At 39.6% G+C, this 13,769-nt stretch overlaps 1 protein-coding gene across 2 annotated transcripts in view; it reads right to left on the reverse strand.

Annotated features, from left to right (window-relative positions):
* Positions 1–5,882, reverse strand: part of APPBP2 (amyloid beta precursor protein binding protein 2) — a 22,370-nt gene extending 16,488 nt beyond the window's left edge. The window contains exon 1 of one of the 2 annotated variants that reach the window (XM_085302930.1): positions 5,718–5,882. In XM_085302930.1, the coding sequence (XP_085159056.1) occupies positions 5,718–5,858 (141 nt within the window). In that variant the 5' untranslated portion in view covers positions 5,859–5,882. Of the gene's footprint in view, positions 1–4,979; positions 5,200–5,717 lie in introns of those variants that run through there. The other variant, XM_085302931.1, reaches the window with a different exon arrangement.
* Between the last annotated feature and the right edge of the window lie 7,887 nt (positions 5,883–13,769).

A 13,769-nucleotide genomic window follows, 5' to 3' on the forward strand; every position in this document is an offset into this window, starting at 1 on the left:
AAAACACCACCCACACACCACTTTACTGAATAAGCCTAATTTCACAGATAACTTTTGTAATCTACTGCTTTATACACATAGCAGCACACTTCTCCACACCTCTCCACTCCCTCACCCTTCTCAACCTCATCAGCAACTGCAGGAATGCCTTTTTGTTCTGCATCTATMCAGAATCCAGCACAAGGGATACAAAAGCCTGAATCTCAAAAAAAGCAAGTAAAGTCACACACACACCCCTGATCCCCTGTGCAGCCTGAAAACAAACAGGAAAACAGGGAAACCTGATTTTCTCTACCTATTAGAGGTGTTAGGGATCTCACCTATTCAGAGGTGTTGGAACATCTCTGTTGATGATATGATCTCACTACGAGAATTATGCTTCAAATTTTAATGTCTTACATTCAACAAGAGCACAGAAAAACTAGAGAAGCCAGAGCATGTCAGGATTAGAAATATGCCTCATAGTTACAAGTTCAAAAAAAACCTTGAACTACTTAATACATCAAAACAAAGGTAAGCATAGACAAAAAGCAGTAAGTTTCACAACAGCAGATGAAGAAGTAACAGGGTGAGATGGCTTGATTCTAGTCGAATTTAGACAGAAATATGGCACACATTAATACAAAAGTAATAATCACTGAAAAAAACTCAGAGTGTTATCTCTCCTTCACTGGAAAGCACTAATTTAAAAGGAGGTCCTATCTGCATGCACTATTCCACAAGCCTAACCAGAATGGTTGTATGTTTGCACACATGTGCAGAAATCATGATTGTTTCCCACATACACAATTAATTTCTGATGCCCCCAGATACAGCAGCATTAAGTTTTTTTGTGAAGTTGCACTAATCAGTCACAGCAAAAGTCCTATAAAATATTACCCACTAACTCTGGATTCTTGCATCCTTCATATGATAAAGTGCTTGCTTATGACCTTATTCATTTTCCTCTGGCCAGACAACCTCAAATTGAAGAGCAGCTACAATTCATATCATAGGTAGTCTACCCTTTCCTCCTTTGTCAAGTACCAAGGGGCAGAACCCTTGAGACAAATTAGATTTAATCTAATCTTATGGAAAAAAATGTTTTTAATCACTCTTAATCAGTAAAAGCAGTCTCTACTGCAATGCAGAGAATGAATATTACATTGCTTGTTGTGAACAGTGTCAGCAAATTTCTGTTTATTCATTTTGCTTTCTTAATAAAATAGCTAGACGTGATACTAGAGCTTTAAATAGCCATGCTCATTCTTTTTTTGGATTAGCAGAATACAGCGAGGAGACAATATTGCAGCCACACTCACTGTATAGATGTTGGAAACCAAACTCAAGATCAGATTTTTGGATTCACATCAAGGTATAAGCACTCTGGAAGTTTTATCTACCATTTTATCTAAAGAAAGCACAATTATATCATGAGTTTTGCTTTTGCCTGAAAATTGTAAATGCCTCCCCCTCCAAAAAAGTTAGTATAGTGCAATTGCTAAAAGCTATAGGTCAGCGCTGACTGTTTGAAACAGATTCATGTCATCTCCAGTTGTTACTGATCTCATCAGAAACTCTTCAAAGAACAGTGGACCCAAACGATTTTAAAGAAAAATCAATGCAAGAAAAGAAAAAAAAAATTACAATCCAGAAGAGACGTTCCAAGAGCAAAATAAACACTGGCTGAAACTCTGTTACCCAATATAAATCCAAGGATTACACTCATCAGCCTCCTGCTATATAGCTAACAAAAAACTTAGGAAAGAGAACATTAAAAGTAAAAGTAACAAAGAAGCATCCTATCAAATACAGTAGAGAAACCGAAGACATGAGATAATCACACATACTAGAATTTAAAGCTGCACACACCCCAGAATTTAAAGCTGAGGGGTAGGGGGCAGAAGTAGAAAGCAGAACTTCTACATAAGATATCCTAACTGGACAGTTATTGAATTACATAGTTCAATATCTTATTTCTGACAACAGAAACTAGATTCTTTAGAGGAACTCCCTTCCTCAGAGGACTACCTTCCCCTCCACAAACCACAGCCTGAAGTCCTTTATTAGAGAGTCTCCCATTTTCTTGCTTTGTGAGGACTTATTTTTTTTTCTAGTTGTCACAAAAAATGGCATTTGCAAATATCACCCACCTGTCAACATGCCCTCTGTTTCCCAAGATTCAACATATTTCTTTCTCTGGCTAAAAAAGAATAGCCTCTCTATCTCTCTTCCTCAACAGACCCAGTGAGGACTTAACTAGTTTTACTAGAAAACAATTCAAGTAGGATACACATAAATCTGGCAAAGGCATAAAAGAAACAAATCAAAATACAAGTAACACCTGCTTCCAAAAAAGTACAAATGTAACAATATCAGTTATTAAGCTCTTCTAAAGACAGGTAGGATTAATAGACATTTACATATTCCTTAGCAAAACTATAGATTTTGGAATTTCCTGTGCCATCTCTTATTTTCATAATGGTTGCCAGGAAAAGTCAAATGCCATTTGAACAAAATACACTGCTGGACAGGTTTGTTGTTTTACCACAGTCACGATTAGTTGATACTACCTCTTTCAGCTTCAATTATTGTTTAGGAATTCTACAGAAGGATAAATATTCCTAGTATTAAGAATTTGTCTGCTTCTTTTACTTTGCAGCACAACCCTGWTGTTACCAAATCCACAATAAATAACACTCAGACTAGCAGTCCCAGGTTTGACTTCCCATTGAAGACCAGGAATGCACAAGTTCATAAAACATGCCCTAAAAGTTAACAAATCTAGAATATGTAGAATTAAAATTGATTGGATTCATTATGGAATGGTAAATAAAGACAATATATTATAACAGAGCCAACCACTGCAATAGAGGGTACCGTGAGGAAAAGAGTCAAGACATTCTGTGAATACTTTCCTCCCTTTTAACCAAGGGGCTATTGTTATGAGAAACCAGCTATTTCCACTGTTGGGGTAGTTATTTTATCCCACCTGTGTCTTCTCAGTCAATGTGAATAGGTTGGTAAACTGTGTAGGCTGGTAACATTTTTCAGTCTTAGATTGCATAGCTTAAGTTCAAGTAATCACACTGATGAATAAAAAGTTTTATATAATTACAAACTATTAACATTCATACTGTATATCAAAATAAATCTGACCAATGCTGTCTTTTATTCTTTGCACTGTGTGCRCCGATTTCTCCAGTATCACAGACTGTGAATAACACCCAGATAACAAAACACTACTTGCAAGTTAGAGGCAAGAGACTGGTAATATTTTTATTTCTTTTAATACTCACAGAAAGAAAATCTTCTTGCTCAAAATTCAAATGCAAGTACATTCATATGAATCTTCCATTACATACCACCTTTCCTCAACCATACTTAAAGAATAAGTACTATTCTGTATGATACTAACAGCTAACTGACAACCTCTCAACATAGCAGCAACAATCATGAATATGTAGTCAGAACAAAGAACTCTGAAGTCTTTCGGTTTGTCTTCTTTAAAAGACTTAGTGATTTTGGAAATTCTACTTCTGCTTTAAAGAACTTGATTGTCACGATGTACTGACTATAAACATAATTTTAGGTTGGTGATCTAGTATCTGCATCATTTTGAAAATCTTGGCAATTATGTTTAGAATTAAACACTAAAATAAGCACCAACATAAAAGAAGTCTCTCCAGTTCATCATAACACCTCTGCAAAATCCTCATTCCAGCATGATTCAACTATGTCAATTGTATTGCTGTAGCTATCTGGATATGAGAATCAAGAACTAGTTACTGAGTGTTGTATAGATGTATATTAAAGATGCAAGCACTGTTCTAAAAGATTTACAATCTGAGTATGATTCTTCAAGGTATTCATTGCAGGTAGATGTRTCTGCCTATAGTACTCCATTTAGCAAGGCCTGAGGAGTTTCTTTCTACATTCTGGCCAAGGCTTAGTTACATTGCTACGTAAGCTAATTTGAACACAGCTACTAAAGACGACAAGTTCCTTACATAGAGGGAAAAAAAACAACAACAAAAAAAGTATAACTCCTCCCCCTCAATGAAGATATGGAAGACCACCCTACCATTGACAGCAATAGCAAATCACTCACTACACAGTAGTAACCTAATTTATTCTGTATGTGGGCAATTGGTAGAAAAATCAACTTTAAGAAGAATATAAACATACCTTACACATTTCAGATTCTCAAAGTTGATTTTTGTTACAAAACACAAAAATAATAGGAAAGCCAATAAAAATACTGTCACTAACAAAAGTTATACCAGCTAATGATTAGTACATTATTTTTGAAGACAGATACTTTGCATGTTCATTATCATCACCTGAACAAAACAACATACCATTATACACAAGCAGAAGGAACAGATTAGAAAAATCTCTTCAGAAGCCAGATATATTGGTGGTTCCTTTTTACATTATGGAACAACTTGAAATGAATGATTCAATGCAATATTGAAGAGTATTAATGAAAGGATAAGTCGGTGATCTCTCAAGCTCATCTATGGTTTTCAAACCTTTGTGAGTAATATGTATTTCAACATTTCTATGAGTAGAAGGAATTTTCTTTCTATGCTTTTACAGAAGTCCTGGAGTATCATCCTTTCATCTGAATAAACATCAGGACAGAAAGAGTCAAAGAAGTCACTTGTCAAAGGTCATATCTATTAACAGTTAAAATACGTCCATGTGCATTGTCAGTGTCGCACCTTTAGTGTTTACCTGAAAATTGCCATACTCCAAGCGTTTTCTGTAAGCACGCTCACGTGTGGTAGAGAGGATTTTCCACGTTTCCCCATACGTAAGGCAGACAATATCTAGCACAGAAGAAATGTACTTGCCTACTTCAACTTYATAGATGCAATTTCTCTGACTCTAGGGAGGATCAACCTTCCCTCTAAATACTATTGCTGTATTACTGTACTAATATTATTACTGTGGCCATACACGATGGCCACTACCTCTGGTTCATAAAAATTCACCTGAACAATTTCTTCATGTAGCACCTCCTAGATTTTAGGAAATTTACTGCCACAGGAAAGGCAAGGCTATCACCCATCTTAGCTTTTCCACGTTGTTTCTCTCCCGATGAAACACTCACTTTCATCAGATGTGGAATGCCTATTTAGTGCACAATAGAAATTAACKGACCATCGTAGTGTCCCTTTAACTCCGGTATTTTAAAAGGGAGCAGCAGAACTAGAAACAGCCTGTCCACCAGAAAACGCTTTAAGTGTAATAAACGACATCATTTAAAGGGCCTCAACTCTTTCCATCTGGTTCCCAGCAGATCTTCAAAGGCGGCCACGGCAAAAAGCAAGAAAATAAAGGGAAAAAAAAAAACCCTCCAAAAATAGAGAAAAACAACAAAAAGGCGGAAAAATCCCCCCAGCACAACTAGCTCGGTCGCAGCCTGCCCAGCGCCGCCGCCGAGGTGCCTTCCCGCCGCCCCCAAGGCCCGCGCCCCCCTCGCAGCCCCCGGCCGCTCCACCCCAGCCACCGCAGGGCCCCGGCCCGGCCTCCCCGCTCCGGAGCCTCCGCAGCGTCGCCGGCCCTCGCTCCGCCGTGCCGCGGGCCCCCTCGGCAGCGGCCGCCCCGCAGGGCCCGCTGCTTCGGGGGGAGCCTGGAGGAGCGGCCTAGGGCCGCCCGGGCGCAGGACTCCCCTCCCGCTGCGCCTTCCATCTCTGCCCAGGCCCGGCTCGGCCGCCGCCTCCCCCTACCTTGTAGTACACGTCGAACTGGATATTCTCGGGCAGGGAGCGGATGTCGCGGCGCCGCGCCCGCCCGTAACTATCCACCACGGCCGAGATCGCCGTGTTATAGAGCGTCTCGGGCACCCACTCCAGCTCCACCGCCGCCATCTTGGGTGTGCGGAGCCGCCTTCCCCCCTCCTCCCCCCCGGCCCCGGTCCGTCCGTCCGCCCCCCGCCCGCTCCTCCTCCCCGCGCCGCCCTGCGCGCCCGCGGAAGCGGCGTGAGAGCGAGGGGAGCGCGGGGAGGGCGTCGGTGCGCAGAGGGATGTTTGTGTGTGTGAGGGGAAGGGAACCGCGGGGAATGAGGAATTGTGGGGATATATCGCGGGGGGGGGGGGRGACGAAATGGCGGGAGAAAGAGGCGATCTCAGGTGGCGGCGACCGGGCGCGACGTGTGGCGACCGGGCGGCTCCGCGGCTCTCTCCCCGCTTTCGGGGGAGGCTGCAGCTGCGGCCTGGGGGCTGTTCGTGCCCGGGCCGCCATTGGAGGGGGGGGGGCTGTCCCTCTTCCCCGGCTCGCGGCGCCAACCGCCCCCGTCACGCGCGGAGCCGCGCGCGCGTGGCGACGTTAATATTCACGGCGTCCGCGGTGGCCGCTCACGCCCGCCCTGAGGCGTCTCCCAGGTGAGCGTTACTCGGGCCTGCCGCCGGGGTCTCTCCCGCCTTGGCTGCCCTGTGGTAAAAAGCCGCCTTTTTTTCTTTTCTTTCTTTTTTTCCTTTCTTTCTTTCTCTTTTTTTTTTCTTTTTTTTTTTCCCTTCCCCGGGGAGAATTTACCCCGCAGCCCTGCCCGTGGAAACGGCGCTGTATTTTGTCAGTATCTCAGTAGCTGTTTCGAGGCGTGTTTTTTTTCTTCCTAATTCGCTCTCCGCGTGGGGCTTGCACACAACGCTCGGGCCACGCGGGGCCGGTTTCCTGCCGCGGATGGCAGGTTTTTAGGCTGAGGCAATCGGGGTGTTTTGGTCCCGGACGGACTCGCGGCGGTGCGAGGCTGAGATCTGCGCTGCTTGGGGCGGGTTTGGAAAGCCCTCTGAGTCAGGACGGCTCAGGCTGGACTGCGCTGACCCGTGCTCCCGAAGAAAACTCCTGTTCTGAGTTAAATCTGCGACGTTTATCGAGCTTTTTGTCACAACTAAGGATTAAAAAAAAAAAAAAAAAGCTAGACCTGTAACTATGCTAGGAGATATTTTTTCCTTCTCTCAAGTTTTATTTGGGCTTGTTTAGCTAGCTTAGGATTGTTACTACGACTTACAGTTTGTTCCCTTTTTATTTTATTTTTTAATTTATATGGGGCGGAGCTTCCTTCCATTTCCCTTTGGGGACTGCTTTTAAGACCTGCAGAGGTGTAGCGGCTGCTGCTCTCTCACTTTGTGGGAGGATGTAGTTTGTCCTTTGCCCGCAGAAAGAAGCGAGGAGTGGGAAGGAAGGAATGTGAAAATGTGAAAGATTGCTTTGTCTTCTTCTTCCTTTTGTTTTTACTTATCAATGGCTTCAATTTTTTATTTTCCAAGATTGAGGGTTTTTTTGTTGTTGTTGTTTTTTTTTTTTTTTTCATTTGAGAAAGACAGCTGGTTTATGTTGGCAGTTAGCCTCCCCCAAGAGACAGGCTATTCACCTCAGTTATTTACTACAGAGATGGTTTAGAAAAYTTAAGAGTTGGAGGCCTATCAGGAGGCAACAAATAAAGGCAGCTATGCAGTTTATGAAGGAAAAAAAAATATCAATAGTACCAGGAAACTGGTAATTCTTGAAACTTCTGATGTTCTTTATTTTGCTTTGAAATAAAGCATCTAATCGAATATCTCAAAATACAAGCAATAATTATATATAAGGTAAATACAGTTTTCAAGACAATGTTGTGACAAGGGGCGTAAGCTTTTTGAAAGGTTACTGTATCTTGAAAAACTAGCCAGGATGCACCTTTTACTGTCTTGCCATTTTTTGSTAGACAGAAGAATAGTGTGAATTCTCAAGAGGAAGTAATAAAACATCTCTTAAGAAAGAAGGATGTGGTAGAAACCCTCTCTGGAATAAATTATTGCATATTCAGTCTGTGATTCATTCTGATAGAGCCTGGGGAATAATCTTGATAGCTAAAGTGATTCAATCTCTAGGTAGAAATAACATTTAGATATGGCAGCTTTTGTTATTTATTAGTATTGCATGTTTTAATATCTTTATATATTGAGCAACTCACTGGCCTTCTATTGTAAGTGCATGTTTTCTTCTTAAAAGCATTCTTATTAGACACTTGGTGTAGTCCTTAATTCAATGTATGTGTTTAATGTTGCAATAGTAGATGTCCATTTAAAGAAATATACAGTTAGTAGACACCTACTAATAAAAGTCTGTTATCTTAAATCATTGGCCAAATTTCCAAATACTTTTATAAGGTATCTTCRTATCATTTTAGAAATTTACTCCCTTATGCTGTACTACTAATTTATTAGCAATATATCCCCATTCAATGATGTCTTGTTCACATCCATAAATTATTTTAATGCAATTGCTCATTAATACTTGCAGATGTTAGAAAATCTGACTCCAGTACTTGTTGGCAAAGGTTCTGATGGATATTTTTATCTTTGTTGATATCTTTCTCTTTTCTTTTGCCTTTTTTATGTAGGGAAACATTTAAAAAACATTTACAAATACTGTTTGTGTCTGAAAGCAAACTGGTAATGTATGTTGTTTAGACAAAAGCATTCAGTCTGTCTTCTGTAATCTTAGCTTTTGAAGATGCATCTGAGTATTCGAACAACTCCCATGTAAAGCGTATGGAGTGTAATGGGTCTGTACATCTGTGTATCATTGTAATGGATGGGGAATACAGACAAGCCTAATAATGGGTAAATGTGTATAAAAAAATATAGTCATAGTCTTCTATTATGAAAACTGTCCGTGGAGATCAAAAGAGCTGCTGATTGACAAAGTTTCCTATATTSAGTAAGTTCATATAGAAGAGATTTTACAACTTAAAAGAAAGATGATTGTATAATTTCAATAGAATGTTGTTAGGGCCTGATATTTTTCTGGAACACATTACAAAAACCTCCCCGAAACCCTTAAGAAAAATCCCAGCCAGATACAAGTGTCAAATTAGTAGTTCTGGATAAGAGTGAATTGCTGAAATTCACCTCTGCTAGTGGAGCTTGTTCATGTGAACGTTTCCAAGCTTGTCTCTGAAACCACGGTTTCAAGACTAAAAAGTCATTCTGTCTCCAAGCTGCTACAAGAAGTAGCAGTGTTGTTTTTGCCTCACATGGACTCTAATAATCTTTGATTCTTTGGGTAATCTGGAAACTGAAAACTTGTTTTGAGGGATTTTGTGTGTTTACAGACTTATGTTTCAACCAAATTAGGACCTGTACCTTTSTTAGAGTTTACATAAGCAGTAGAATTGCCCTGCTGCTTTTTTTTCTTTTTTTTTTTAAAAAAAACTGTGTTAGTTTTAGATTTGCCTGAACCAACTCTAGTTTCACCTGACTCGTTTKTATCTGAAATTAACTAGAAAGCATTCACATAACAACTGTTATTGGTAGATAAGTATAGATGCTGTTTTTTGTTAGAAAGGTGATGATTAGTGTTTTTGGGTGCTTTTRTTGACCAATTGAGGAACTGAGATGGGAGGGATATCTGTCTGCAGATGCTCTGCCTTTACATGACTCTCTCAAATCATTTTGTGAATGTGCTATAATTAGAATAACTACTCTAATTATTATATTGTTTCTGAGTCAAAAAGATACAATTTGAGAGGTGAAATAGGTGAAAAGTACTATTTAAAAACTATGGCTTTGGTAGAAAAATAATTCTAGCATGGATGAAAATGACAAGCCTGTTTTAATGAAAACATGCAAACAATCTTGCATTGACAGGATATAAAAGTAAAGTACTTCGTGTAATAGGAGAAGTTTGTGAAATTGATATGTTCACACAGATGAATATCAGTATGAATATAGTTGAAGATTCAAACTAAATGATCAATGAAAAAATAATTTATTTTAAGTTGTAGGCAACAATTGCATATAGCTTAGGCCTCTCAGATGAGACCAGTGGTTTTCATTTTATCATRGTTTAAATGTTAGCTCATATTTTTGTTAATGACTTTTTTATTAATTACTATAACTGGACATAGTGAAAAAAGTTTGTAAGAATGCAACAAAAAAACCCTGCTGAATTTCCCTGCAATATGCTTATTTTTAAGTGGGAAGGAAATGAACTGACATGGATAACATATGAACCTTCTGTATCTCCTTGATGTGGATATTAAAGGAACCTTGAAAATAGTTTATGGGCAAGTTGTTGGAGGCTTCTAATTTTAAATTTCTTACAGGAAATCATTAAACTGTAGAGGAGCCAACATAACAGACTGTTGCTCTAAAACAAGAGCTAAATGGAGAGCATTCACATGAACTTGTCAGACTTTAATACTGCTATTTCTTTCATGTTTACTGCAACACAAATAAATACATTTTAATTTATATATTTTTCATCTGTATCAGTTATGCAATAACATAAAGCAATGCTGCTGTGAACATACCTTAGGGAAGTTGAAAAAAAATGAGACTGTGCTCCAAAGGGCTCCATCTTAATACTGCAGAGGATTTTAAGTCCTTGTGTGGTCAGGCCCTGCACTCCTTCATTGGCTAGGAAAAAACCTTAAAAATGCAGGTACTTTTCAGTTTGAATTTCTTCTTTTTAYAGAAGTTGCTCATGCTTTATCTGAGGCTGTTGTGGTAAGATGATGATACAGTCCACAGAGGCTATGCAAGAGCCATAAGATGGATAATAACCTTTGGTCACTATCAGCTTGRCTTGTTGAAGCTTGCTTAGGGGCAGAAGGAAAGAGAAAGATTGTGGTGTAGCTGTGAGCAATAAGACGAGGATAGTCGCCAAAGCCAGCTGAGGTGCTTCACGAATGAGAGAGGCTTTAGGAACGTGCTTTGCCAAAATCAGATGGGCAGTGTTGCTTTCTGCTGTTCTGTGGTAAGCTTTTTTTGCCCAGGTTAAGAGCATTTTATGTATCCAAGCTATTAATAATTTTGTATTATTCATCTCTCAGGCAGAGTGATTGTGGCTTCAACAAAATACAATTTGTGTAACTTTAAGTGAAACATGCTGCTGGAAAAGGGAGGGCAGGATCCTGGCCACCCAGCACTGACTTGTGATTTAGAATTATAATGCATGTATGTACCTGCGTCAGTTCTTATTGTCTGTGGCAGCTGAGGGAAAGGAATACTGCAGTAAAAAATGCTAGTACTTGCATGAGCCTTCTTCCTTGACAGTCCTGCTAAGAAAGTAACATRTTTATTCAGCTGCTTGAGGGTAGACCTTTAAAATGTTTGACTGCAATTTCATAGGAAGCACCATTTGAAGAGCAATATGATGTTTTGGTGCACATTGTTTTTTCTTGTGCTTCTTCTGCCTCTGCTATAGTGTGCTTCTCTCTTCTCCAGTGTTTGAGCTCAGKCCTGTGACATTGTGCACCTAGTTCCCCTCTATCTGTTTCTTTTCTTTTTATTTTTCAGTCTTTGAGGCTGTGGAAAGGTAATCCTCAAAGATATCCTAACGAGATCGCTAATGGTTGCATAATGTGTTAGTGAACATCAAAAAGTAACTTATGGAAGTTGTGACACTTGCCTTCTGATGCTAGCTAACCCAACCGATTCATATTAAAACTGCAGCTGCCTAATCTATTTTAGTATTTTARCAACTTTTGGCTAAACATGAGAATTCTTTTTTTTCCTTCCCTCCCCCCCCCAAAAAAAATAGAGCTGGTTTACGTTAGCATTAACCTATTCCAGAATTACTTAAACTATGCTAAAATAAAAAAGTCAAGTTTTAACCACAAGAGAAATCGTGCTACTTTAAGAAATTACTTTTGAATTAGTTGAACCAGGCCAAACAATAAAAATCTCTGTGCAGCCATTCAACAATGGATTTATTTCAATTTTTGCTTAAATCCGTTAGCCAAAATGAGAATAAACTACCATCAAAGTCAAGTAAGTATCCAATTATATTAGTTCAGAAACATTTTACATTAAATGATTGCAACTTTTCTCATGTGAAAAGGCATTTAATTTTGATGAGCTACTTACCCTAACTTCAAAATCTTGTGTCTGTGAAATAGCTGAGGGGAGCAGGGGGAGTTTCTGCTGAGYATTTGATTCCTTTACATATAAAAATAAAGAAAACCCTCCCCATATTTATGTTTTAGAGAGATGCATGGAGAAAATCCTAAATTGCCTTTGCGTTATTGCCTATTACTTTGGTCTTGAAGTGTGGAAACTACTGTGGTACTCTGTCAAACTTCTTCATCTTTATTAAAAGTCTTTCTCCCTGCATCTTCACAATTTTTGTGTACACATATTTCTGCAAGTGTCTGGTTTAGTTGAATCCAATTTTCTTGTGTGCTAAGTGAATACATGAGGAAATTAGCAATTAAGAACGTTCTATTTGTTGGATGATTTGCTGCAGTTGTGCGCCCAGTAAATCTTAAAACACTGTTTGCGTTTTTGCAAATATAACTGTGGCATACAAAAACACCTACAACCTATTGTAACTTGATTAAATCTATGAATGTATCAGTCACTTATTTATGATACTATTGTCTTGATTGTAAAGTTAGTATTAACAGATAGAAATGAAATGTTTTATTTCATTCAAAAATGTAAACCTAACACTTGGACTTATAAAGGAGAGAAAGAAATAATGCTGGAATTTGAATAGTGGTTTCTATGATCATAACAAATCATTTTCCCTTTGATTTTTTCATTATTTTTAAATTCTTCACAAATACTATCTAGAATATATTTACATAAAGCACAGGAGTGGGAGCTGATGCGTTTGGTTCTGTTCATGGAGTAGCCTATGATTTTCTGCTGTAAATTGTTTAGGAAAGTATTACCTATATTGAAAGATAATCCTTATATAATAACCTCTCTGCCTACATTTATTCCCTTATGAAACAGGGCTGTAGAATTTTTCAGAATATGGAGACTTCCCCTGTGATGAAATAGATCTGAAAACATTCTGTGTTTTTTTCTTCTTCTCAGTTGTTTCAAGTCAGTTACATTTTTTTCTGGCTACATTTTAGTAACCAAAAAGAAAAAAAAAAGAAAAAAAAAAGTCCATTCACCCCTGTGTGCACTCTGATGTCAGCAGCAGTGGATCTGTTGCAGGCTTGGCAATTGGCAGGGCATGCTTTGTATGTGTCCTTAGTTGCAAGCGAAGTAGAGAGACTTCGTGGTTTCTTGGATTGTATAAAGCTCRAAATAGTCTTCATGTCCTTTATGCATCTTTATGAAGTACATGTTTCATTGCATATGTGGCAAACRTGCCTATAAAGTCTATTCTGAAGCTTAATGAACAGATTTTGAAGGCAGGATTTCTCTATCCTGTATTTGGCTGTTGATCTTGCAATTGGTCTGATAGTGTATATCTGCCTATAAAATAGGGAGTGATAGTTATCTCACTGGATCAGTGTGGATTAATTCGCTTTTGTTTGTAGCAGGTCTTCAGATCCCTGCATGCTCTAGAAATCCAAAGCCTTGCAGATGTACTTCTTATTTTTAAATGCTRTTGACTTTAATTTGGTTCATGGAAGGAAATTCGAAGTGCTTGTAGTACTTAAGCTGGGCAGTTATCTCCATTTTACTGACGGTGGGAATATTTTTGCAGAATTCAGTAACTGTTTTAGCTGTTAAGAGCTTGTAGCAGAAAAGGGCTCTAGGTGTTCGGAGTGGGTAGTTGGGCAGCAAATACAGCAATATCGAGAACTTACACAAGTCCCCTGCCTCTGCCCAGGGCACCTCTTTCCTAAGGTTGTGGTTGAGAGCGTAAATACTGCGTCAGCACTTCTGGCTATCCAGGGAAATCCCCCCGGGAGTCCGTGCTGCCCGGGTGGGGAAGCCTGGGCTTCAAGGGGCCTAGAGCGAGGCCGGGAGCCCCTCTCCGGGGGTGCGCCGCCGCCGGAGCCCGCCTTGCCGGCGGCGGAGCGGTGGCACCCCCCGCTGCCGGGGCGG

This window comes from Rhea americana, unplaced genomic scaffold (assembly GCF_003343005.1).
Source record: "Rhea americana isolate MKP2758 unplaced genomic scaffold, rheAme1 scaffold_194, whole genome shotgun sequence".
In the NCBI taxonomy this organism is placed as follows: Eukaryota; Metazoa; Chordata; class Aves; order Rheiformes; family Rheidae; genus Rhea; species Rhea americana.